General features: G+C 41.2%; 3 protein-coding genes across 3 annotated transcripts; 2 read left to right on the top strand and 1 right to left on the bottom strand.

Moving 5' to 3' along the window:
- Positions 1–1,574: 1,574 nt before the first annotated feature.
- Positions 1,575–12,691, top strand: mcm6 (minichromosome maintenance complex component 6). The gene is made up of 18 exons (XM_034137253.1): positions 1,575–1,794; positions 1,947–2,093; positions 2,845–2,955; positions 3,093–3,180; positions 3,284–3,445; positions 3,761–3,926; positions 4,040–4,188; positions 6,343–6,493; positions 6,596–6,737; positions 7,215–7,356; positions 7,435–7,542; positions 10,105–10,260; positions 10,398–10,526; positions 10,624–10,788; positions 11,364–11,487; positions 11,608–11,823; positions 11,915–12,054; positions 12,152–12,691. The coding sequence occupies exons 1-18, from the start codon at positions 1,697–1,699 to the stop codon at positions 12,257–12,259; spliced, it is 2,502 nt and encodes an 833-aa protein (XP_033993144.1). The 5' UTR covers positions 1,575–1,696; the 3' UTR covers positions 12,260–12,691.
- Positions 12,692–13,252: 561 nt separating this feature from the next.
- si:ch73-71c20.5 (DUF4748 domain-containing protein) lies at positions 13,253–14,835 on the top strand. The gene is made up of 3 exons (XM_034137252.1): positions 13,253–13,340; positions 13,460–13,703; positions 14,335–14,835. The coding sequence occupies exons 1-3, from the start codon at positions 13,298–13,300 to the stop codon at positions 14,504–14,506; spliced, it is 459 nt and encodes a 152-aa protein (XP_033993143.1). The 5' UTR covers positions 13,253–13,297; the 3' UTR covers positions 14,507–14,835.
- Positions 14,836–14,872: 37 nt separating this feature from the next.
- Positions 14,873–24,114, bottom strand: tmbim1a (transmembrane BAX inhibitor motif containing 1a). Its single transcript, XM_034137251.1, has 12 exons — positions 23,849–24,114; positions 20,239–20,592; positions 19,486–19,562; positions 19,310–19,374; positions 19,171–19,224; positions 19,035–19,085; positions 18,907–18,946; positions 17,541–17,578; positions 17,363–17,450; positions 17,173–17,268; positions 17,039–17,092; positions 14,873–16,930 (listed from the first exon to the last, which is right to left on the bottom strand). Exons 2-12 carry the CDS (start codon positions 20,585–20,587, stop codon positions 16,781–16,783), a joined length of 1,062 nt encoding a protein of 353 aa, XP_033993142.1. The 5' UTR covers positions 20,588–20,592; positions 23,849–24,114; the 3' UTR covers positions 14,873–16,780.
- Positions 24,115–27,219: the final 3,105 nt, after the last annotated feature.

The following is a 27,219-nucleotide window of genomic DNA, read 5'->3' as shown; positions in this document are numbered from 1 at the left end:
TCCCTAACTTCATTTGAAATAAAATAAATTATAAAGACTTTCTCCTTAAATGTAAATAATAAATGGATAAACACAAATCAAATCAAACTTTATTTATAGAGCACTGTTTGTACACAAAAGGTTGCACAAAGTGCTTCACAAACCAAAGAAATACAAGAAAAGTCTATCCCCCCTTCCAAGCTAATTAACAGAGTATCACATAACTTCATGATTAATATAAAAAAACGTAATACCAACATAGGTCAACAAACATAGGATTAGAATACATAAATACAAATATACACAAATAAATCTTTATATACAATATTTCACAGTAAGGTACATTTTGAGAACATTTGTATGTATTCACGATTCAAATGAGCACATAATTGAGTATTGAGTGGGACAAAGAGCACTGATGACAGCAGGGAGTTTGTGTTCCCTGCCATTATAACCTGTTCTGGTGCATAGCTGTTTCTTTGCTGTGGTTAACAAACAGTCTTCTCCAGTGGATCTTGAGTCAAGTTGTGCCAACTTTGTGTTGTGCAGAATACCAAGAAATGTGTTTAGAAAACCATCCGCTCAGTTTATTGCAGCCAGTAAGTAATAAGTGGTTAGAAAGACAAAATAAATGACATTTGGAATTGCAGCTTCTGCAGTGCAGACAGTTTATATTGGGATTGCAATGAAAAAAATACATATTTTAGAGATTATCAGCACCAATGTGTAACCAAATGTTATCTTATTTTTGACTAAGTATGTACATTATAAATTGTATACCATTACATTGGCCTTGCTCTGTAAATTACCTCAACATGTGAAAAGATCAGAGGTGGGAGAAGTACTCAGATACTGTACTTCCCACATCTGGAAAAAATATACATAATGGTCAAGGTAGATATGGTTACATGCTGCTGACATAAACAATGAATATCATTATTGATCATGAGTATTGCTCTCTACAGTCACTGTGAGAAAATAAGTGAATGAAAGTAATATTGCAAGTGCTAGAATGATCATTTAGACTCATGATTCTTCACTGCCCTCCAGTGGTCACAGTGGGGAACGGCAACACTACAGTGGTTTACACATATCCACATGTATTTATCTATACAGTCTTTGATATGAATATATTCACATGTAATAATCTTAGTAATGATTTGTACATGCTGATAGGTATTACCCTTTATAATAATACTGGCTTGTTATCTTCTACACCAGCTATAATGGTAGTCGCACTTATTGTGAGTGTTTAAGGTTAATTTAGCATTCATTTTTGCAACACTTGAAACTATTTTGAAGCTATGATATAATCTGTATTATTTCAAATTAATATAATGCAAAACTGTTCGACAGACACACGAGCACAGACAAAGAGAGAAAAAACGACAACTTTTTTTTCTTCACCTTTTTTTCCCCTGAACTTTATTGGTTTTGTTTTGAAGCAGGAAGCGTGCGGCGGGAAAAAGCAGAAGAAGCCTGCGTCGTTTCACATATTCCCTCCTGATTGGCTAAAACACAGAGAGTATTATCATGGCATCACCGATTGGTCAAAATCGGCGCGCCAAACGTCACGTGTCACTGTTTTCGCGCGAAATAGTTGCTCTGTTGTAGAGACTGTAGCGTGCTGAGTGTGTCTGTCCGGAAAACAGCGGCACGACTCTGTGTTATTCTGAACGTTTTTTAGTCTTTTATTCCTTTTTGACGGTGTTTCAACATGGATGTTGCCACAGCAACCGCGGAGAATGCCGGAGAGATTGTGAAAGACGAGTTGGCTGAAAAATGTCAGAAGTTATTCCAGGCTTTCTTAGAGGAGTAAGTCAGCCAGAAACAGGCTTCTTTGTGTTGTTGTCGGCCAAAACGCGTTGATGCATCACTTTTTAAACACTCTTCATCAGTTACTATTGGTCAGCTGGTGGTTATTTATCATATTTAGTAACTTTTCTTCTGCCTGTATCCGTGTGCAGGTACCAGACCGGGGACGGGGAGGTGAAGTATGTCCGTGAGGCCGAGGAGCTGATCAGGCCGGAGAGGAACACGCTGGCGGTGAGCTTCACTGACATGGAGGGCTTCAACCAGGAGCTGGCTACCACCATCCAGGAGGAGTACTACAGGTGGGCTGAAACCAGAGTATAAACCCCAGTTCGTCCTGTGAAACAGAATGTAGCCCACTTATACAGGAAATGTAGAAGTGCAGACATTTTAACAATCTGATTACAACGAAAAACCCTGCATCAAAATCGATCTTAAGAAAAAGTACAAAAGTATTAGCATCAAAATATACCCAAAAGTACCCACTATGTGTTATGGTCCATTTCAGAATCATATATATTAGATTACTGTATTATGATTAATGATGCATTATAAAATAAGAGATAACATATGACGTACTTTATTAATCCCAAATTGGGAAATGTTTACATTGCAGCAGCATAAAAACAACAAAACAAAACAACGCATTGCACATAAGTAGACATTTTAAGAGTAGAAATAAACAATACTACAATTAAACATCTCAAAATAGAATTAAAGCAGCATTATGCTTCAATCGCAGCTGGTAAAGGGAAACATTTCCATCCCATTGCATTAAAGTCCTCTTTAGTGTCATTGTATGTCTTGATTTGATATTTAGAGTATTATGCTATAACATAGGGAAAAGCAGGAAGTGTCCATATTTGAGAGAGTGAAAACAGCACTTAGTTTGCATGGAAACATACTCCCTTATTTCAAAGGTTGACGCTTATTTTTCTGTCGATCAATAATGCAACCATTTGTAGCAGCTCTATTAAAAAAAAAAAACATTGAGTGATTTAACAGCCATGGAGATGCCGCTGTGTATTCACATTTAAATGATTCTGTTTGCAGAGTTTACCCCTTCCTCTGTCGGGCAGTGCGCAACTTTGCTCGGGATCACGGGAATGTTCCTCTCAACAAAGAGTTCTACGTAGCCCTGGAGGAACTGCCCACCAGACACAAGTAAGACACAGAAAACTACTTAAATTGTGTGTATCGTGCTTTGATTTTAATCAATCAAATTACAATAATGTTAGATTTAAGCGTCCAATAATTAATTCTAAGGAAATATATCAACTTCTTCCTTGTGTGCGATGTAGGATCCGTGAGCTGTCATCCATGCGCATCGGCACCCTGGTGAGGATCAGTGGTCAGGTGGTGAGGACACACCCAGTCCACCCTGAACTGGTAAGACCTCCATCATGCACCAAATAATAACAGAAGAGCTACGTGATTACAATTGGGCTGTTCCTCTAGTCTATAACATTGTCTTTTTGTTGATTTTTTGCAGGTGAGTGGCACCTTCCTGTGCATGGACTGCCAGGCGTTGATCAAAGATGTCCCCCAGCAGTTCAAATACTCTCCTCCCACCATCTGTAGAAACCCTGTCTGCAACAACCGCAGCCGCTTCCACCTCGACACGCACAAATCCAAGTTCATCGACTTCCAGAAGGTAACTATAGCTGCTTTCCCTCTGGACAAAAAACCTACTGACCTCTGGCTTTTTTGTTTCACCGACATAACATAAATAGAACATACATGGAGATGCTTACCTAACTGCACCTGTTGTACATCAGGGATAATTATGTCCTCCTTGAACGCCAAAAGGGCAAACCATTTCTTGATGCTATCAATTTTCCTGGCTTTTTGTTTTTAGCGGAAAAGGTTACCAATCTGCATTTTTCGAAGTGAATATAATAAGATAAGCAACAGTATAAAACCTCTATGTGATGTATGGGTGTGTGAACTTGACTGTCTCTGTGTGCAGGTGCGTGTCCAGGAGACGCAGGCGGAGCTGCCTCGTGGTTCGATCCCCCGCTCCCTGGAGATTGTCCTAAGGGCGGAGGCTGTGGAGATGGCTCAGGCCGGAGACCGCTGCGACTTCACCGGGACCCTCATCGTCGTGCCGGACGTCTCTCAGCTCACCACTCCCGGTACGATTTTTGGACAGACACTTTGAGCCTGAAATTCACCTGAATTGTGAAAATACTTGGAACAAATCATATTGCACACCTCATGACTGTTTGTATGTGCGTCCCGTCCACAGGTGTGCGCGCAGAGACCAGCACCCGGGTCCCTGGAGGGCCACAGGGCTTTGAAGTCGATGGTTTGAAGGGACTGAAGGCTCTGGGAGTCAGAGAGCTTTCGTACAGACTGGCCTTCCTCGCCTGCAGCGTGGCCCCCACCAACCCACGGGTAAGACACTCAAGCTAAAAATGAAGCATTTCCATATGGTTTCACGATATCAGAAATGTAGCAGTCTATACCTATAATTAGGGATGCTCCGATCGCCAATTTTGGGGCCGATCGCCGGAATCAGTATCGACCGATCGCCGATCTGATCGAGTGGGTGGGGGCTATGGGGATCTTTCATTTAAAGTGATGTTTAAAACTCAGTTAATGGGGCTCATTCACTGGAGGTTCCACAAACAACAACCAACATAATTATTACATTCAAATGAAGTACATTATTCAAGTTTCGTTAACTTTGGATAATAACACGGAGAAATGAGCGGAAGCGCTCTCTTTTTCTTTTCCTCTCCCCCTCTCTCTCTTTCCTGACAGCCCGTCAGTATCTCCTGCAGCTCACTGATCCAGTAATGAGTGACCCGACAGTGAAGAATAAATATATTTATATCTAGTTTAGCTTGTTCCAGAGGTAGATAAAATAGCTAAGTGTGTTAGGTCTAACTCTTAGTGTGTGTTTTGCTCCGCTCACCGGTCCGTCACAGCGGGTGGAGCTGCAGGATTTCTGCTTCACACACACGTTGCATTCCGCTATTTTACTGTCTTTTTCGGACACCTTAAAATACTGCCAGACTGGTGAAGCCATTTTGGCGAGCTTGTTTTGCCGCGCACAGAGAAAAGTGTCATGTATTTGACGTTATGTGATCGGCTCTCCCGATTGGCCTTTATAGAGAGCACTGACCGATCGGCAGAGTGAATATCGGCCGATCGATCGGAGCATCCCTACCTATAATGATGAAATATAGGATAGATTAATTTAAAAAATAGCTTTGATTTAAATAGAATCTTGGCGTTAGTTAGATCAATAAACATCATACACCTTTTTTTAAATGCCTGTAAAAACAACTTCAAGAAATTGCAATTATTCAAGTTCCTTAACAAAAAGCGACACTTTACAAATTGACATTGAAACACATCATTACAATGTTATAATTGACCTTTGCCCGATACTCATTTTTATTAAAAAGAGCCTGAATGCATCATCGTTTTGTTTAGGGACACCTATGTTTGTGGTTAGCTCTGTTATTGAGCCAACAGGACAACCGCTTATGTCAACTTACATTTCTGCTCCTGATTTAAACGCGGATGTTTTGTTACCAACGTAGCATTATCAGAGGAAGAAAGAGAGTGGGTCCCCTTAGCCGCTTTCACACCAAGTACTTTGCCGTACTTAGTTCCCAGCACTTAGTTCCCCCATGGAACTAAAGAGCAGATCGCGTTCACACCGGAATAAGTTCCCTGAGGGAGGATTACACAAATGAAGCCGCTGACGTCACTTCTTCTTCTGCTTTGGGTTTACTGGCAGGCCGCAAACAACTTCACGGCGTATACTGCCACCCGAAGTCCCCGGCTGGAAGTCCCCGGAGTTGGGGACTGGCTTCAGTAGAAGCTGCTGGGACTCCCAGCAGCTTCTACTGAAGCCTTCCGAGTAAATCGTCAGAACGCCGACACCTCCTCATCACTCCACCGCTCCCATGTTTTTTTTTGTGTTGCCATAAGTTAGTCTCTCTCCGTTGGTGCGAGGGGCTAATGCTAATAATGCTAATGCCAGCAAATACAATGGCGGCTTCACAAAACCTTTCAGTTTTACGGGGCGTGGTTTGCAATTCGCCCAGCCAATCAGAAATTGGAACTTTTTTTCTCCCCAGGAAAGTACCTGCTCTCTAGCAGGGACTGAAAAGGGGGGGAAAGTTCTCATGAACTAAGTTCTCTTTTTGGTGTGAACGCAAAATCCCAAGAACTATCGGAACTAAAAGGGAAAAGTACTCCGGTGTGAAAGCGCCTCTTGAGAACTCAATAATGTGGTTACTACTTCCTTCTGGACCTTAAGGCTCAAGTGCTCGATTCAGTATGCACTTTGCTAAATGACAGTTGTACAAACATGCAAATAAAATGTTCTATATTTTCTCTTAATGCAAGGACGCCCTTAGTTTGGAGCCTTAATTCCATTTAGCTTACCTGGGTCCCCTCAAGTTAGGGTTAGACCTTGACAACATACAAACTCCTTGGCTCTTGTGACATCCCTAGCTATCATCGAAACCAAATAAGCTACCAAAGCCCCGAACATGCCTGGTGTTAAATTCTGTTTTTGTCTTGTTGTAGTTTGGTGGAAAGGAGCTGCGAGATGAGGAGCAGACAGCAGAGAGCATCAAGAGCCAGATGACGGAGAAGGAGTGGGAGAAAGTGTTTGAGATGAGCCAGGACAAGAACCTGTACCACAACCTTTGCACCAGCCTCTTCCCAACCATCCACGGTCAGTGCTCCACCCCCACAACCAGCATTTATTTTGGATCCAGGGAAGTTTAGTCAAAGTGGTTCATTGGGATTTTAGTTAAATGGCGGCTGTGATTTCCAGGCAACGACGAGGTGAAGCGTGGTATCCTGCTGATGCTGTTTGGAGGCGTTCCCAAGACGACCATGGAGGGCATCTCGCTGAGAGGAGACGTCAACTTGTGCATCGTCGGAGACCCCAGTACTGCCAAGAGCCAGTTCCTCAAGTATGTGACACAACGCGGACAAATTCCCACACCTTGCTTGACGTTGTATTCCTTAAAGGGAATCATGCTCTTTGGGGTTTCCTGTAGTGTGTTATATAGGTTTTAGTGCATGTAAATGGTCTGCAAAGGCTAAAATCCCAAAGTTCCAAAAGAGTAACACACGCTTCTATTGGCTAGCGCTCCAACACATTGCACATGATAGTTAAGCAGATGACCAATCACAACAGAGCCGGCCAGCTAACCAATCAGAGCTGATAGGGCTCTGGTTTCAGACAGAGGGGGAAAAAAGGTGCTGCACCACAGGCAGGATGAGAAAAATAAAGACCTTTTTTGAACATTAAAGCATGTAAACATGTCACAGTAGAGGCACAGAATACAAATATTAACCTGAATATTAGTATAATATGCCTTTTTTTAATTGTGCAGCTATAACAGAAATTGATATGCACAGATCTGATATTGTAATTGTGTGTGCAGGCACGTGGAGGAGTTCAGTCCCAGAGCAGTGTACACCAGCGGGAAGGCGAGCACAGCTGCAGGTCTGACGGCAGCTGTGGTCAGAGACGAGGAGTCCGGCGAGTTTGTGATTGAGGCCGGAGCTCTGATGCTGGCTGACAACGTGAGTGTTGGAACGCAGGCAGTGAAGGACATTATTCAGAGCATTCAGTGGTATTAACAGCAAGTGATTCTCCTCCAGGGTGTGTGCTGCATTGATGAGTTTGACAAGATGGACCTTAAGGACCAGGTGGCCATCCATGAGGCCATGGAGCAGCAGACCATCAGCATCACCAAGGCCGGAGTCAAGGTACTGCTGCCAGATTTAACTAAATGCTAAAAACAAAAAATAGTTGTAATTACTATGAAGTTTTAAGCACTGAGAATCTAACATGAAAATGTCACCTTTTTTATACAAATAAAGTCAAATAGATTTGCAGTCAACCATAGAATAATGTCTGAAAGCAGCCTCCTGCAGGTTATCTGAAGTAACATTTTAAAAGCCTAAGCTACTTTGAGCTTTTTTATTGAGTGAGGTATTGTTCCGACTGGTAAAAAATAATAGTATATGTCTAGGGCTAGCTAGTTCTAGCTAATGATATGAATACCTGCTTATCAAGACACCTAAACAATAAGCGTCGCTATGCAACCGGGTGAGGCCGCAAAGTATAGCGCAGCATTATGCATTTGTTTACATGCCCACCGGAACCCCGAGGCATTACCAACAGATCAACGCACAATCAACTCATACAGGACACTCTTTCTCCACATTAAATGTTAGACATTAGAATTGACTATTCTTGTCTGTCACATACTCTTCTTGTCTGTCACATACTATTCTTGTCTGTCACATAAGTTGCGCAACCGATGCGGTATTGCGCTAAGGGGAAATTATTTTGACCGGACATTTTGACCGGAGAGATTTAGATTTGCCGGTCTTCAGCATATTTTACCGGTCAAAGTCCGGTAATTACCGGCTAACGGAAACTCTGGTGTCTGGTATGTGCTGTCTTTGTTGAGTATAAAACGCGTTTTCCGTCTTGTTTTGGACTACGCAAGCTCCTTGTTGTACTTACAATCCAAATAATGTGATTAGTTAAAGCCTTTGCTTATGAAGGAAAGCTCTGAAATGAAATCTCTTTTTGGAAAAAGTTTTGAAACCGCAGCAACAGTTTTAAATGAACACACAAGTAAAATAACGCCCTGTGCAAGGTTCAAGGTTCTTTTTATTGTCAATCTGACATAGCTACAGAGTAATTATGCAGTTGAAAATCTTATGTCACAGGCTTCTCCAACAATGCAACATAATAACATAACATAATAACAATAAGAGCATGAGCAATACAAAAATAATAATAGTTATAAAAATGAAATAAAGTTATGATGTGGAATAGTGCAGTATGAGTCTATATACAAGTTATTGGAATGATATATATATATTAGGTATTGGATACATACTACTGAGTAGCAGATGAATGTTTGATGTTGTTTCAACAGTTCAATTTTTTAACAGTCTCACTGCCCGCGGGAAGAAACTGTCTCCGAATCTTCTTGTCCTTGCCAGGATGCTGCGGTAACGTCTGCCAGACGGCAACAGAAAGAACAGTTTGTGGCTGGGGTGATGGGGGTCTTTGATAATCCGTAGTGATTTCTTCCTGAGCCGCTGGGAGTAAAGGTCCTCCATGGATGGCAGCTCCGTCCTGGTGATGTGCTGTGCAGTTTTCACCACCCTCTGTAAAGCCTTACGATCGAGGTCGGTGCAGCTGCCGTACCAGGCCGTCATGCTGCCAGTGAGGATACTCTCTATCGTGCACCTGTAGAAGTTGCAGAGTATCCTGGAATCCATTTTGAACCTCCTCAACCTGCGGAGGAAGAAGAGCCGCTGTCGAGCTTTCTTGGTGATGGTGGTGGTGTGAAGAGACCATGTCAGGTCCTCAGTGATGTGGACCCCAAGGAACCTGAAGCTTTTGACTCTCTCCACCGTAGTCCCATTGATGGCGATGGGGGCGTGTCCCTCTCCCTGCTGCTTCCTGTAGTCCACAATCAGCTCCTTTGTTTTGCTGATGTTGAGATGGAGGTTGTTCTCCTGGCACCAAGATGTCAGGTTTTCGACCTCCTCTCTGTACGCCGTCTCGTCATCGTCTGTGATCTGGCCGATGACGGTCGTGTCATCAGCAAACTTCACGATGGTGTTGGAGCTGTGTGTGGCCACGCAGTCGTGGGTGAACAGGGAGTAGAAGAGAGGGCTGAGCACGCAGCCTTGAGGGGCACCGGTGTTGAGAATCAGGGTGGATGATGTGATATTTCCCACCCTGGGGTCTGCCCGTCAGGAAGTTCAGGATCCAGTCACAGAGGGCGCTGTTGAGCCCGAGGTCTCTGAGCTTGATGGCCAGCTTGGAGGGCACAATGGTGTTGAATGCTGAACTGTAGTCAATGAACAGCATTCTCACATATGTGTTCCTGTTCTTCGGGTCCAGGTGTGAGAGGGCAGTGTGGAGGGTGAGGGCTATGGCGTCGTCTGTGGACCTGTTTGCTCTGTAGGCAAACTGCAGGGGGTCCAGAGATTCAGGGAGGGAGGAGGTGATGAATAATTTGACTAACCGCTCAAAGCACTTCATTATGATGGAGGTGAGTGCTACTGGGCGGTAGTCGTTGGGGCAGGTGATGATTGTCTTTTTGGGGACAGGAATGATGGAGTGTTTAAAACATGTGGGGACTACAGACTGCAGCAGGGACCTGCCCATTTCTATAGCACAACCTCAACACACTTAAAACCACATACTTGTTTTAAAAATCATTGTTCTAAGCCCAAATTAAAAGAACCTTCCAGTCAAATCTGCAGTAAATTAACTAGACTTCTCCGTCTCTTCAGGCCACCCTGAACGCTCGCACCTCCATCCTGGCTGCAGCCAACCCTGTGGGCGGGCGCTACGACCGCAGCAAGAGTCTGAAGCAGAACGTCAACATGACCGCCCCCATCATGAGCCGCTTCGACCTCTTCTTCATCCTGGTGGACGACTGTAACGAGGTAAGCAGCATAGTCTGTATATTTGTTTTAGTTTTACAATTTTAAGTGCGTTTTAATATTTTCTTACTTTCTTAAATCCTCTCTGCTCTAAATATCCAATTCTCTTAACGTTCTATCTGATCATGTGTGTATCCAAGGTGACGGACTACGCCATCGCCAGACGCATCGTGGACCTGCACTCGCGCATTGCAGAATCTGTGGACAGACTGTACTCTCTGGATGAGATCCGCAGATATCTGCTCTTTGCAAGGCAGTTCAAACCCAAGGTGCGCGTCTGCCTGCTGCGATTAAGCGTGTTAGCATCAGGTTAGCAATGTATACGCTTCTGATCGGTATTAACTGTTCCGTGTTCCACATCTGTAGATTTCCAGCGAATCCGAAGAGTTCATCGTGGAGCAGTACAAGCGTCTCAGACAGCGCGACAGCTCCGGAGGCGTGACCAAGTCGGCCTGGAGGATAACAGTGCGGCAGCTGGAGAGCATGATCCGCCTGTCGGAGGGCATGGCCCGCATGCACTGCTGCGACGAGGTGGGTGCCAAGAATGATTTGCTACTCAGCAAACACAAAGGGTGCACAGATGTTATCGAAAAAATTAAAGTTGTACACACTTGGATTCAGGACAAAATGTAACTCTTAAAGTGATAGTGTTGCATTTTAGGAGCCCTATTATGCTTTTTGGGGTTTTCCTTTTCCTATAGTGTGTTGAATACGTTTTAGTGCATGTAAATGGTCTGCAAAGGCTAAAATCCCAAATTTCACTACAGAGGGAGTTTCTGCAAGATTTCTGCTCATGTTTTAAACTTTCTGCACATTTAGACATATCCGTTTTCTGAGATGATGGGAATAAGCCAAACATATTTGGAGAAAGTCGTACTATTTAGAAAACAGTTGTAATTTAGTGGGAATAGAAGCCAACATTTTTGGAAGGCTCAAATCTCACCCTTTGTGAAGGTTTTTGCTCACATGTTAACTTTTCCACCTTCGATTGAATGCAGACTACTAAAGCTTTTCAATGGGAACCACATCCTGGACTATTAAACTACTTTTAATAGTTTTTCTTTGTACCAGGATTTTGACCTTTTCCTTTCTGTTAATGTCTTCAGGTGCAGCCCAAACACGTGAAGGAAGCCTTCCGTCTGCTGAACAAATCCATCATCAGAGTGGAGACGCCCGACATCAACCTGGGGCAGGATGACGACCTGGAGGAAGAGGAGCAACAGGAGGATGGTACTGACACACAAACGTGTACATGCACCTGCAAGGGCGCAACATAACTAAACTAGAGCTGAAGTTTGTTCCTGAACTGAAAAGACATCCAGGTTTCTAACACAAATGTTATCTCTGCAGGAAACGCCATCCCTAATGGAGTGAATGCTGTAAACGGTGTAAACGGCCACACAAATGGTGTCAGTGGGCCCACAAATGGAACTAACGGCAACACAAACGGTGTGGAGGGACACGCTGAGCCAGGCAGCCAGGCCAAACCAGCTCTCCGCCTGTCTTTCCCCGAGTACAGGCGCATTTCCAACCTGCTGGTCTTGCATTTGCGCCGGGCAGAAGAAGGTGAGACGCCTCTCTTCATACTTTTTGCAAAAATAAATTCTTAGTTATTTTTTTTTTTGGTCTAACCTTTTCCCTGTTGTCTGTGTTTCAGCTGAGGAAGAGGAGGAGTTGAAGAAAAGTGCAGTGGTGAACTGGTATCTGAAGGAGATCGAGTCGGAGATTGACTCCGAAGAGGAGCTGGTCAATAAGAAGGGTCTGATAGAGAAGGTCCTCCACAGACTGGTGCACTATGTGAGTCCACACGCTGCGAACATACAGCCATGAATGGAGGTCGTTTTGTGTTTGACTTCACGTAACCCTGTGCCTCTCTGCTTCCCTGCTTCCCCAGGATCACATCCTCATCGAGCTGTCTCCGTCCGGGCTGAAGGGCTCAGAATCTGCTGGCACAGAAGAAGTCGTGTTTGTCGTCAACCCCAACTACACCCTGGAAGATTAAACTTCACCCCTGTGTTTATGTTTTCTTCACTCCCCTTACAACTTCCATCCTTGTTGATATTTTACTTCAACAATAAAGTTGATGTTCAAGGTGTTGTTCAATGCTCATATGTAACGCATACATACCAGAAGCATCAGAGATGTTATACGACTTGTTTTGTACTGTACAGAAGATTCTGGGTCTCTTAAAAATAAGACATTCATAGTCAAACTGCTTTGTAAATATGCTGCTCTGTTCTCCAGTTGTTTGATGGTTTCTCTCTGTTTTGACCCTACGTTAAGGAAACTGCCCTAGAATTGTCCCATCGCTTATTCCACAACTGTATATTTGACATTGAGGCTCTATGGTTTCAATGTGATTTTGTAAAATGATGAAATAAATTGAATAAAAAAAGTTGCTTAAAGAAATAAAATATTGACAAACTAAAAGCTATTTGATGCTGTATCTGCCGTATTTAATTATAGCATTACACCAGTAGGTCTACTCGGTTGAAAATGACTTTAAAATATAAAAAAATTCTGTATTCTATTTTATGACAAGTTTTCGGGTCATAGTTTTTCTGATATTTCATCTTTTCAGTGCTAAGCCTTTTTTTCCCCAAAGATTACCGTCCTATAATATGAAAATGTTTTTTTATTTTCGAAATGCACTTTAAGTCGTTTTTGTGCATGTTTTTGACATGGGCCTACTATAAAAAAAAAAAAATCTGAACTTCTACGTAGCCTATGTTTTATTTCACAGAAATGTGACTATGACTGTTTTTCATACTATAGACCTATTACATTTTTCAATAGTGACTTATCACATTTGTATTTATAATAATATCATACTAACTTTTTTTTCCACGATATTTTCGACATACTTTATTGACTTTTTTCAAAATGTTCTATGGCTTTAAAAAACATTCTCATTGCTTTCACCTTTTTCATATATTTCGACATGCTATAGCTACCTATTTCTGTATTTTTTGGACATAGACTCTTTATACACTACTGCGCCATTGTGTTAACTGCGCATGTCAGACATTACTCAACAAACATGGCGGCGCCCTACGTGACAGCAGTCAGGACATTACTGAAAGGTAAAACACAGACATTACACATTTATTTGAACGTATATTATCCAACCTATCTTCTACAGAGGCTGTGCTACAGTTACTTGTCTAAATAATGTAACGTAGCGTTATTTTTTCCCTGTTAGGAGTTTGCTATGTTCCCGAAAGATGGCTCCTTACGCAGAGGAGCCGAGCCCCTGCAGTATGTCGGTGTTCGCAGCTACATGTCTCCCCTGCTGCCTCCCTGTGCAGCTCCAAGACCGGGGCTCACAGCAAAGCCGACCCACGCACAGACGACAGGAAAGCTGGGGAGCAAGAGGAGGAGGAGGGTCCTGAATACATGCCCAGGAGAAAGGCAAAGAATCCCATGATGCCTATTGGCTATGCCTGGTAAGTCTCTTCATTCCTCTACAATCCTTTATATTGGTAAAACACTTCAGACAACACCATTTATTTGACTGCTTCTGTTTTATTTCCACCCAGGCAGACTAGGTGTCCGATCTACTCAAATATATATATATTTTATTCAAACTGTTGTCTGCATTGTGTTGTGCTGAAAATAGCAAGGTCTGTCAATGTTGTTGAACCAGAAACTATGTAGAAATACAGTTATACAAGGGGAGGGACACTATACCCAGATTTGACTTGTATGTGCTTTTATAGTCATTAAAGTAAAACAATTGTTTTTAATTCAGAAGTACTGCAGAAACAACAATCATATCTTCTCCAGGGTAATATAATCTGCATTTTGATCTCTACACACACTCAAATAAACAGGGTGGACAAAATATAAGGGTTGCTCAGTTTAACAAAAATACTGAAACATTGCAATTATATCTTATTGTGACGTAGGTGTCTTCATAACATAATACCATACAATGAAACCTTTTGCATTTTCAAACAATTTGCTCCCCCTTAGTACTACAACATGTGGAGTGTTTCTCCATACTCTGCATCAATATGGATACTGCAAGTTTTGAGCACTGGAAAAAAATCAATATATTCAATTTCTTCCCTCCAGGATGATAGGCCTCCCTGCAGGTATCATCGGCTTCCTGCTGACCAAGAGAGAAGTTGACAAGAACCGACTGAAGCAGCTGAAGGTCCGACAGAGGATGAGGATGTCAAACGAAGGAGAATATGAGGGGAGTCGCTACCGCCAGCATAAAGAGGATCTCAAACTGGAGCGATGATGTATATGTATGGCTGCAATGTTATGCACATATCCTAAATGTCACCACTGAGACGTTGACTTCACTGCACTGCAGCAAAAAGACTGATTACAGAAGAAAACTTCATGAGTTTAAAAACCTCTCAGAGTATTTCTTTCTGAAGCAAAAACATGACATTGTGCTTGTGACAGCCATTTTGTTTGCTTCTTTTTGGGCAGACTTGATTTTTCCTGCTTATGTACAGAGATGCTTATAGATTACTTTGTTGAATCTGGAGAAAGATCATTTATTTGATTGATGCTGATGTTCGTTAAATATGATAAAGCAAATAAATGTATATTTATACAGAATTTGTGAAACCTGGAAAAATGCACATGAACACCGTAATCAAATACACATATTTATTTGATATGAAAAAGGCAAACATCATTGACATGTATATTTACAAACCCGTACCTCACACTGACACTCTGTGCTTCACATTCAACATGTCCATCGTAGCTGTTTTGAGGCAAGGGTTATATGTAACATGGGTCTATAACATAGCGTCTATACTTGTGGAGAAGACTAGCTGGCTGTGATTGGTCATTTAGGAGCATTTGAACAATGATCCATTAATTTAACAACATGGCATTGACTGTGTTATCCTGTAAGAAAAAAAAGCCCTGCTAGCACCTATGCATCTGACCGAGGTCTGACCATGACACCAGAATATATATATAAAAAAGATACTTATGTAACAATACTCATAAGTCTGTGGTAAAAAAAATGAATCTCTAATACATCTTCATTGTGAAGGCACTGTAGTGATGTAGAACCATATATATGTATGTTAAAAACGTGTGTAGTTACAATCAGATGCACCGAGCTATTTGGTGGGCAGATTGGTCACCAAAGTATCAATACTGCTGACGCTAAGAGTAGTTTTGAGTATCCAGACTCGCTAGAATCTATACCAAATGTAACATGTAACATGTGTAATGCACATACACACTAAAAGCAGATTTATTTTTCATCTGCTGTTGTGTGCATATCTGTTGAGCTCACCTTTCAAACTATTTACCATGAAATCCTACTTGGCCTTTGGACTGATGTATACAATTAAAGCCAAGTCAAAAATTGAGAAATATGCTTATAAAATTGCTGAGAGAAAGATGAGCCGATAGATACCAATCATGCCTGTCCTATGAACACAAAGCTACAGCTAGCTGGGAGGTAGTTAGCTTAGCTTAGCATAAAAACAAAAATGGGAGGGAAATGTTTAGCCAGAATTTGTCCGAAAGTTATCCACTTATCAGCACATCTCAAGCAAGTTCTACCTCTGCTCAAAAACTAAATATTTAAAATGAAAAGTTCAGGAAGTTGCTAATAGAGGGCAATAATAATTCTGGCATATCAGGAAAAATATGCACAACCTTAAGTATGTACACGTGATATTACATTTAAAATTTGTGAGCATTTTTTAACCCTCAGACAGAGCCAGACTAGCCATTTCTCCATTTCGAATCATTCATGCTAAGCTAAGCTAATTACTTGCTTGCTGCAGTTTACCCCATAGAACTATTACATCAACGATTCGGCGCAAATATTAAAGAAGAAATGCCTGATGTTGGACAAATATTTCATTGGTTAAAATGTAGTTAAAAGTAGGCTATTATAGATTCATTCAATAAATTAACCATGATAAGTTTTTACTCAACAATTAGGTATATAACCTGCTTTAAATACAAACAATCACTATCCTGGTCATTTAATTTGTTTGGTTATCTGCAACCAAATTTTGAGGCATTGCCTACCCCCACCTACTTTACTTCAACGCCACAAGAGACGGGTCTCTGTTTTGGCAAAATTGAGATGGAATAAAAAAAAAACAATCTATGCCCATTTTCTCTTTTTTTTTTTGTACAGATAGGCACCAGTCCATGTGTAGCAGAACATCATGAGAAGACACATTTGGAGACACGGTCTGCGTTAAAACATGAGTCCGGTAAGAGTGAATAAATGTTGCAGCTGGCAGTCCAGTGTCCATAGGTATCTACTGCATTTACATTGTATTATTAATACTCTTTTAAAGCCACTGATAATTTGCTTAATGCAGATAAAGATAAATATTCATTTCGGAAAAAGTGCATTTTTTTGTGCATAGGATTCACCTATGACAAAACCTTAAATTCAGCCCTTGACATTTGTATTATACGTCATGATTTTAATAAATGTATTCTGATTCTGACTGACAGCAAAAGCTTTAAAAAAAAAAAGGTGAGTTTGTTGTCATTTGTTTTCCCTTGGGTGCACTTATTTGGTAGAAGCACCAATAATCTGCAGCAGGAAAAGGAAGATCTGGACGATGTCGACGTAAATGGAGAGTGCGGCGAACACATACTCCTCTGGGCTGATGGAGTGCTTCCTGTTGCCTATCAGCAGCTGGGTGTGGTAAGCTAGGAACTACAAGACAAGCAGGAAACATTTAGACTAACACTGGAACAAGTGACACACAAAGTATCATCACAGGGTTAACAGTAAAGAAATAACATTAAATTGCATAATACGCACCAGAGTGAAAGCGATGGCTCCTATACCTGCATAGAGCATGTGAAGCCACGGGATCTGAAACAGCAAACAGTCGTTACAATGAAGGAAACTGGAAAAGCTTTCATGACGAAATTGTGTTTTTAGCCTTAACTCACATATTTGAATGACAGCACAATGGTTGTTATGATGCCAGTCACGAACACTACGATCCCCAGGACACAGAAAAGGCCCTGGCACTTTGTGAAGTCCACCTAAAAAGAGAAAACCACCAACAGCTACGTTAAAACACATGAGACAAAACAATACACTGTGACATTTGATCTGATGAGCACACACAAACCCCACCTTTGTCTGGAAGCAGAAGACGGTGACGGCGATGCAGACGACGGCAGTGATCCCCAGAGCGAGGAACACTGCTTTTGTGTCATAGTAACTAAAAACAAAGAGCAACACAGTTTGTTTTGAGGGACACTGACACTGTCCATGCAAATAAACAGAAGGTTTTTTTTTGTACATGTCTTACCTGGAAATTGATCCAGTCACATAGGAGAAAGCCAGGGTCTGTGAAAAAATAACAAAGGACATCTATTGGTCGATCTAAAATTACAGCGGCATCACAATATTCTAGAAAAACTAATCCTGTTACCGATTTAAAATCGCCGATTAAAAGCTACGAAAGGGCTGCACTAGGGATGGGACAATGTATGATGTTATTAAGGATTTCATTAAAATAAAAAGGGCATCCTGTTGAATGAACATTTCAGGGATATTATTAGTTATTACATGCCTATACTAATCATACTCGATTCTGATTGGACATTTCAGAGGTTGTTAATACTTGATAACACATCACTGCTAAGCAAAATAATGATCGTTGCTATGGAGGATCAAGGGAGAGAAGGAAAGAGGTTCAAATATGTAAAGTAAGTTAACAGTAACAGGAACACGTGATGGGCTCTGGCAGCGTTTAAAGACTTGTTAGTGGAAAATAAACCGAACAGACTTGGACAGATACAGAAAACCTGGATCAGTGCTGCCGTTCATTTTAAGTAACGTTGTTGTTTCCGCTGTTCCAGCCGTTGGTGCGCCGTGGAACAGAGTGTTCTTTCTTAGCGAAAGCAATACGATCATTCTTAAGTCAATAATTCATTTTCGTTTAATATTGGGAGTCAAGCCGTACTTACTTTATATTAGTAATACGAGTATTTAGAAAAGCGGTATATAAATGTAATGTATTCAAATTATTGTGAAATACATCATGTAAGACAAACAGACTTAAAAACAATAACTTATCTCACCATATGATTTATGGTTACCTTATATCACTTATAACAGATGTGTCCTATAACGCAATTTCCTAACTAGATGTAGGTTTAAGGGATTACAGTATGTTTTATGCCAGTGCCAGAGTTGTCAGCGTACTTTGATACTTATCTGAATATGGTATTGGATACTAGTGACATGACCTTTTTAATATGGACGCATGCTGAGGCGAATAAATTGAAAAAAAGGATGGTCCCCTTAAATAATAATAAAACTTGAAATATAACTGAAACATATTATTGTATATTCTAATGTAAAAAATTATATGAAATCCAGAAACGATCCCCACAAAGCTGAACAATAGCAGTCTCTACCAACAGAATAAACTGCGCCATGACATAATACATAAAGCCATTTTGAAATATGCAAACACAGCCTGATTCATGTGTGGTGGTGACTCACTGTTTATTACCAAAGACAAGCTTCTAACTTTGAGATGAGACCAGCCTAGTATGTGTGAATTCTCTACTCTAAGAATAGACTTGAACCACATCCAGGACACTGGCAGTAAAGGCAGTAATTACAAGTTTACACTTCCTGATTCATAGGTCAATCACAAGACTCACAAAGATGCTAAGCAGAATGACATTCCATGGGCACTTCCTCCTACAAAGAGGGTGAGATAATAAGATTAAATGCAGTTTTATAAATATTCTTTGCGCAAATATTCTTCAGAAAACGTTGTCACACTCACCTGGGGCCCTTACAGCAGACCAGCACAAGGTGGGTGATGAAATACACAGCGCTAAAACGAAAAAATGCAGAGATGAAAATATAACAAATACAAACTTTCATTTTAATTCTTACAAAAGATCCAGGGTAAGACTTACTATGATGCCCAGTAGAGAGCTGGGTTTTTCTGTACGAAAGATCTGACAGGTCGGCTGTGAGAAACAGAGGCAGAGTTAGCAGCGTGACGCATAGAGACACAAATGCAAACAGAGATCAAACCACACTCTATATACTCACACAAATGTGAATAGAGCCACAATAGATGTTGTGACGAGGAGCTGAGCAGCCAAAATCAAATACACCTGAAAAACACGCAGAAAAAAGGGAAATTACACCCTGTTACACATCTTTGCTCTTAGACTCAAATTAAATGATAACACACGACCGATTTTATTATGGTTTGTGCGTTTTACCTTTCTGATGAAGGCATGACGAATGCTCATACTATCGAAGCCGCTGCCCCTCGCCGCAAACCCATCATCTGGGTCATCTGCAGAAATATGACCACAAAGACTCACAGGAAATTCAAAGTTTAAAGCCAGGACAGAGAGGACATGATGTATGTATCTTACTCCATAAAAAAATGTATTCCCTTTTGACCGCTTTGTGGGATGCACTATTCTAAAATTACAATAAAAAAATGTTGATACCAAACAAAAAAATCTATGGGCCCTCTCACATCCACAATACATGGTCCAGATAATTAAGTTTGATATTAACCAAAATTACAGGTGTAAAACCCCCCAAACATGGTCCGGGCTACACATCTGTAGTCCATGCTGTATTACATTTGTAATAAAGTTTCACTTGTGAAAATAAATACTCAGTTATTTCCAGAGAGGATGCAAAAAGGATAGGAGAGGGCAATTCCACAAACCAATCAATGTGAAGCAAAGGGAGACGCAGCTCACCCGGGTGATGTCGACAGGACCCAGTCATGTCATGTGTCTTTAGTGCACTCGCATTGTTGCAATGTGAAATCAAAACTAACCAAATCAAATGTTTTAATTGCGACAATTATGTGAACCTGACTTGCTGGTGTTAAATCATAAGAAAATACAAAAGTCTATTTCCTGAATATATTTTACTCTTAATACTGAGTTTACGTTTTTTCAACTTTAATAAGAGTCTCAGAATTTGCTCATGCTCAGCAGTCCCAGTCTTACCAGAGCTCATGATATCTGATGGGATGTGCATGGGCGGCATGATTGGAGGGGGCATGGGGTAGCCAGCTCCTGGAGGCCCACCCGGCTGAGCCTGTCCTGGGTACGGGCCAGCAGGATAGCCCCCAGGTTGGCCCGGGTAGCCCCCAGGTTGGCCCGGGTAGCCCCCAGGTTGGCCCGGGAACATAGGGGTGTTCGGACCAGCGGGGTAAGGGGCAGAGGGCTGGCCCGGCTGGGGACCACCAAAGCCAGGGAAGCCATATGCTGGGGGTGGTGGGTATCCTCCACCCTGCGGGGTGTACAGCGAGCCCCGGGATTCGTCGTACCCTGGAGGGTAGTCTGACCTGGACATTTTACCTGTAAGCACAAATGACAGTTCATATTGCTATGTGCACAAGCTGTGAACAGATGGAGTGAACAGTAGGGAACACTTTGCCATGCCCTGATGTGGAATCAATATTACCTGCCAATGTCATCTTATCACATGTATCGCCCTACATTTGAAACTTGAATGTGGCTCTTATCTAATATTTTCATAAACATATTTGGAATAACTGTGTGAATGGGATTTAGCTTATTGTCATCAGCTCTTTGTTTTGGATTAATGCCTGCACCTTTGAGGTTTTGAGCATGTAAAAAAGCAACTGTTTGCTAGGGCAAGGCAAAACTAATGTATCTATATAGCGTTTTATATTTTATAGGCTATAAAGTGCTTCCCGCCAAACAAATCCTTCAGACGTAGTGCTAAAGAAATGCATGAATTCATTTGGCCTTTCATTTCATTCTTTCAAATAGACTGAAGGCATATCGTCTTTTTAATAAAGCTCTGTTACACCTCTCCCACCAAACCGGTTCCAGTTTTAGCTCTGTGCTAGTGTTTTTTTGGTTTGGATCTAGTCCGCAGTTTCGTAACCAGTTGGGTTTCCACCGCCCAGAGCCCAAGTAGTGCACCCTCATGACTTCACCACAACGGGGGACTGTCGGGTCAATGCTATTGATGCTTTTAATCGTACTAAGTGAGATTCAATTCAAGAAACACTTCTCCAACCTTGTACTCATCTCCAGAGTTCAGCGGTTCATTGTTAATGTATGTGGTTGAGCATAGCAGCCGCTATGCTGCTCTTCCACCCTTGTAATTCACTGTCTGACTGTCTCATAAGCCACGTGTCCTGATCATATTTCCTCATAGTGATATATTTTTTCCAGTTTGTATTGACACTGTTTGGCATCATAAGGCCGTAAGTAAAGTGTCTCTGGTATTAGATAGGTGTTGTAAGTAGGGATGCCAGAAACTGACCAAAATCGGACAGCCCTGGCAAATATTAATCGATTATTCGCCTTTGCCTTTTATAATATTATTTCATTCAAGAACCCCTTGGGCGTTTAATTAACACAGCTATTTTTGATAGTTGCTACAGCAGTGAGCAGCAGAGGTGGGGAGAGGTGGGGCTATCGCTATTTTTTCAGGAAATATTCGTATAGAGGTGATTTCACGGACTCGGTTGACCCCCCAGAGCGTTTCGTTTGCAAATCTATCCACCTTGGGACCCGTTATCGTTTGTGGGGTCAGTTTCTATCGGCCTCGTGTAAATAATAGGGCTATACGCACGCGAAACTATGCAGATACAAGCAGTTTTCTCCTCGTGTAAACGGCGCCTTAATTTGCACTTGTCAGTTCGAAGTAGTTCCACGAGGAACTCTTCTTTAACGTGCCGCTTTGTTCCTCTTTAGTTGTGTTGTTCTCACTGTTCTGTATATCGCCAACATAAATATTATCAAAACCTAACATATAAGCCATTTAAAAAAACAGACAGAGGTAAAGGCCTGTTGTCTTAGCAGGTGTTGGTCTAGGAATTTGTGTGTGCACATATTTATCTAACACTTAGATTTGGTTGGGTTATAATAATACTTGAGTTAGACATAAGGGATACATTTGGGCTTGTATCAGGTTAAGTTAACATATGGTTCTGCTTAGCACATGGCTCCTGAAAACCACCACTGGCTCAGGAACCACTACATGTTTCCCTGAGGGGAACTCTAACAATAAACCACATACCTACTCATACACATGCACACAATGTTGTCATATATGAGCAAAAATATTCCATGTTCCTACCATGAGTATAAGTAGAGCTGTGTTACTTAAACAGGACCCTTTAAGTGCTTTAAGTCATTTTTATTTTAAACATTTCTTCCAAAATGGATTTCCACATTTTGTAAATGATCTCTGACTCAATACAACATAAAATAAGCCACTATATTAAAGATCAGTGTTTGTAAGTAGGTTTCTTGTTGCTCCTTTATTTATTCACTGGAGGTTTTTAGGGGAATACACACAGTAAAGGAATTCAAGAGCTAGTTGACTCCACCTCATGTTGCCATTACATCACATGCAGAGCGCCAAGCAACCGGACAGAAAACACTGAATGGAAAAAGTGCTTCAGAGTATGTGCAGTAACAGAAAGAAACAGAGTGGACCAAGTATTGGTCATGAGAGGCAGTTTGAAATGAGAGGGCTGAAATGTGGGTGTAACTCTTCTATAGGAAAGTGACACACCAGTTGTTGTGGGTCGTAAGGTGGCTTATATTTGATAAGAAACCTTATTATTATTATACATCATCATGACCACCAAATACAAGTCCCCATCATCATGGTTGTGAGTCAGTGGACACCTTTGGATACCTAGCTTAGCACAAACTACAACTCAACCTGTTATGTATGTTATTTTATGTTCTAGTTGTGGAAAGTGTTTTGTTATTCCGACCATCCACGTTAAATAAAGGTTAGGGTCTGCATATATACAAAAAGGGAAGCAAGACTTTTTTGATACGATCTGGAGACCATTTAATCTGTTTCTGAAAGGTATGGAGCTAGCTGAAGATGAGGATAATTGAGTACTGACCATAGACTGTATATATAAAAAGGTAATAACTAGTGTAAACCTCATAATGTAACTTTTTGAGTTCATCTACAAACCGTGAAATTGCCTTGAATTGAACTAATTTGGCTGGAAATGGTATTCAATTTTTAAATGTATGATATGTCTTTGTATGAGGGGGTTCTGTTTTTTTTTTTTTTTAGACACTTATTTTTAATAGAACCATCAGTAATGTTATTGGTTACATCACCGATTTTCCTGGCCGGAGGAATCAAAATTCCTGCCCCATATAAAAGTCTATTTTTGGGATGGAAATTGCACTGAGCACTGCGGTAAAACAACCAACCAAACTGTAGTTAGTTGACAAAAAGTATTCGAGATGTTTGCTGACAGAAAATGTGCACCATCACAGTTTTTGTCCATTTCAGATTAAGAGCAACGTTTTAAGACAGCTGTGGGAAACATATCAGTTTAACTAAGGCCTTACTATAAAGCCTTCACTTTGGTATAAACAGGGCTAAGATGACTACACCCCCTGCCCCCCCAGGCCCCCACCATGGAGGACCAAACCTCAGCTCACAAAAAGCCCTTTCAGGTGCGAGAGGTTTCCACAAGCACACGCGAAGCTACACTCAAAATACACAACGAGCAACAACATTTAATATAGAATATATTTTGGCGATATTTAACCGCTGTGTAAACATGACAAATGTTTTAAAATTAGCTCCACTTACCAAGAAACAGATACCAACGAAAGAAACGCCTGTTGATTCCCCGAGGAGAACGAGCGAAGATAAAGTGTTTCCGGTGACGGTCACGCCTTTTGTTTACAAAGAGACCCCAAAGTGCTGAAATAATTATGTTAAAGAATTAATATAAAGTTGTTCAGCGGCCTGTCCGTCTGTTCCAGGGTCTGAGCTGCTGTAAGTTAAGGAACATTTCCTGGAAGAGAGGAGCAGCAGGGTGGAGTTCACAGGAATCCGTCACACAGGGCGGGCGTGTGTGTGTGTGTGACGTGTGTGTGTGTGTGTGTGTGTGTGTGTGTGTGTGTGTGTGTGTGTGTGTGTGTGTGTGTGTGTGTGTGTGTGTGTGTGTGCGTGCGTGCGTGTGTGTGTGTGTGCAACAAGGTTTGCAACAAGGTTTACCCCGGAAGTAAGTGGGAGGGACTTCGCCACTCTATAGAGTGGCGAAGTCACGCCCACTTACTTCGGGTAATGGGACCTTATTTCGGAAAAATTATGCATTGAAGTCAGTTGGGGAGAGAAAGATTATCTTTCGATCCCGTTTGAATTGTGCCACGAATTACACATATGATGTTTGTCAATTTAAAAGATAATTTTACAACTCAAAAAAATAAAAATGTGTCGTAAAACTGTGAAGTAACACTTTTTTGTGTGTGAAACCGCTCAATGAACTACATCTCCCGTCTCGCACCACACACCAAGACGGCAGTCACGTTGGCACATTTCACTTCTTTCTTTCAGAATGAGGCGAAAAGTATTAAAAGAGGTGAAAATCACTACAAGTCTGGGCATGTTGAGAGCTGTACATACACACAAGGGGAGTTAGTCGGTTCCGTAAGAGCCAGCATGCGGGACCGGGATTCTGGGATTTGTAGTCTTTCTAGTTGCGTATTTTTCATAGTCTTATATTTCAACAGTTTTACGACAAACTGTGACTTTTTTGACATGGAAAAGATTTTTTAAGATTGACAAACATCATATGTGTAATTCATGGCACAATTCAAACGGGATCGAAAGATAATCTTTCGCTCTCCATTGACTTCAATTCATCATTTTTCCGAAATAAGGTCCCATGGGGCGGAAGTAGAAGGGCGGGACTTCGCCTCTCTATATGACAGTTGGAGTCACGCCCCTTCTTGTTCAGTCCTCAAGTCTCTTGACCTGTGTGCATCTAATAAATAACGCCGAGATGAATGGCTAAACTTGAACTGTGAGAATAGTCACCTTTCTGCTGCAGAGAGACAAAAGGTATAAGTCTAAATCTGCTAACATACCAGAAATTGAAAGTAGTCATTATGCAGATTGGTCCATTTCAGAATAATATATATCATATACTGATTATAATGATTGATCATTAAAGTGTTATCAAAGCTGGTAAAGGTGCAGTTAGTTTTAATGACTTTGTATACTGCAGGGTAGCTGGATTTACTCCAGAGGCCTGTACTACGAAGCTGGTTCAACCTAACCTGGATATGTTTGAGTTAGCCGGTTGGCCCAATCCAAAACATACGCGCTCTGGCTAAACTGTACTACGACGCTGGTTATCAAGTGGATCGCTCAAGCCAGCCGTGTCCTATCTAGTTAGGTGCGCGTTCACATGAAAGGGGTGGTATTTGGAGCATTCGACCAATCTCAAACACGGACAAGCGTACTGACAGCGCAGCGTCATACTTCCTGAATGAAAAGTGAACTTTAATATTAGTCAAATATGAAGAAGTTAAACTTTAAACATCCATGACTTAAACACTTTATCCAGGATAAAAGCCACATAGCTGCACCTGCAAGGTGAATACAGCTGGTAAAAGAAAAAGTGTTTGAATGCGTACATTAACAGGTTTATGAAATCACTGCCCCGTTTAATACACGAGTGGATCTGACTTTAATTACATTTGACTCGAGTGTTTCGTCAACTTAATGTGTTGCTTAAAATAATACTTCTGCATACAGTATGTGACACTGTGAGTGTTGCACGGCCAGATACGGCTCAAGAAGCTGACTCAAATAAGGAAATATATGATACATTATGATGTGATCTGATATGAATGACAATGGGACACATCGACGTCTGCACTCACAGTGCCGCGGACTGTACTTAATGTTACTCTGATCCGGTTACTTATGTCGTGGCAGATATTTAAGTAAGCTTTCTTAACGCTAATATTATAATAGTCAGATTGCTCTGAAGATGGGAGGGGATATTCTATTAATTTTCACGTTCACACAGTCAGTTGATTTTGGCCGGCCGTCTTTCCTGCAACGGCAGTTTTTCTGTATTTCCTCTATCCTGTAATATGAATTGATCGCTTTAAACTCCGCACACGGAGCTCTGATTGGTCAGCAGGCGGTGCTTTCACTGAGTTGATCTCTTAGCCTGCCACCTAACCTGCTCCGGAGCAGGTTTGCCGCTCAGCATAAGTTACCATGGAAATCTAGCCTGCTAAAAAGAGAACCAGCGTCGTAGGACCGGAAAGCCCGAGATTTCCCTGAAGTTAGCCGGCTAAGCGAAAATCCAGCTTCGTAGTACAGGCCTCAGGTGTAACTTAAGTCTGATTGAAGTGTTGATTATATTTCACATTATTCATCAAAATCTTTAAAGTTTTAAATACATTTAGTGGAGTAAAATACATGCTTTATCTCTGAATTATAGTTGGGTAGAAGTATAGAGTAGCAAAAAATGGAAATACTCAAATGAAGCAACTAAAAATTATAAATTTAATAAAGTATTGAGTAATAACAATTATATATTCAAAACTAGTTGTTCTCATAGTAGGTTGCATGCACAAGCTTCTTCATTAAAATAGGCTACATGTCAATATTAAATGATCAACTATCATTACCTTTTTTAACATTTACTTGTATGTCCACATACATGTATTTTAAGTAAAGTGTAAATAAAAAACAACAGGAACTTGCAAATGATTAGAAGGGCTAGATAAAGGAACGGTTTTATATTGTATTATACATATACATCTTATATTACTTTTTCTTAAAGGGGCCAATTTTCAGGTTTCATATTTGTATGTTGTGTCTCTACTGTCACATGTTTACATGCTTTAATGTTCAAAAAGCTCTTTATTTTTCTCATACTGCCTGTGCTGCAGCTCCTTTTCACCCTCCGTCTGAAACCAGAGCCCAGCCTGCTCTGATTGGTTAGCTGGCCGGCTCTGTGGTGATTGGTTAACTGCTTAAAGATGTCCCGCCCCTTAGCCTATCATTACAATGTGTAGGAGCGTTATGTAGTGATGCAATTATGTCACGGAAGTAAACAAAGGAGTCCAATGAAGATGTTCCTTAAAATGGGGATGGAGGGTTTGTTCAACTGGTTATTTTTTAATAACCGAAAAAAATAAACGAAACTTTCC

Source organism: Trematomus bernacchii, unplaced genomic scaffold, assembly GCF_902827165.1.
Source record: "Trematomus bernacchii unplaced genomic scaffold, fTreBer1.1, whole genome shotgun sequence".
NCBI classification, from domain to species: Eukaryota; Metazoa; Chordata; class Actinopteri; order Perciformes; family Nototheniidae; genus Trematomus; species Trematomus bernacchii.
Note: the sequence above shows the minus strand (reverse complement) of the source record. Positions and strands in the feature narration are given on the sequence as shown.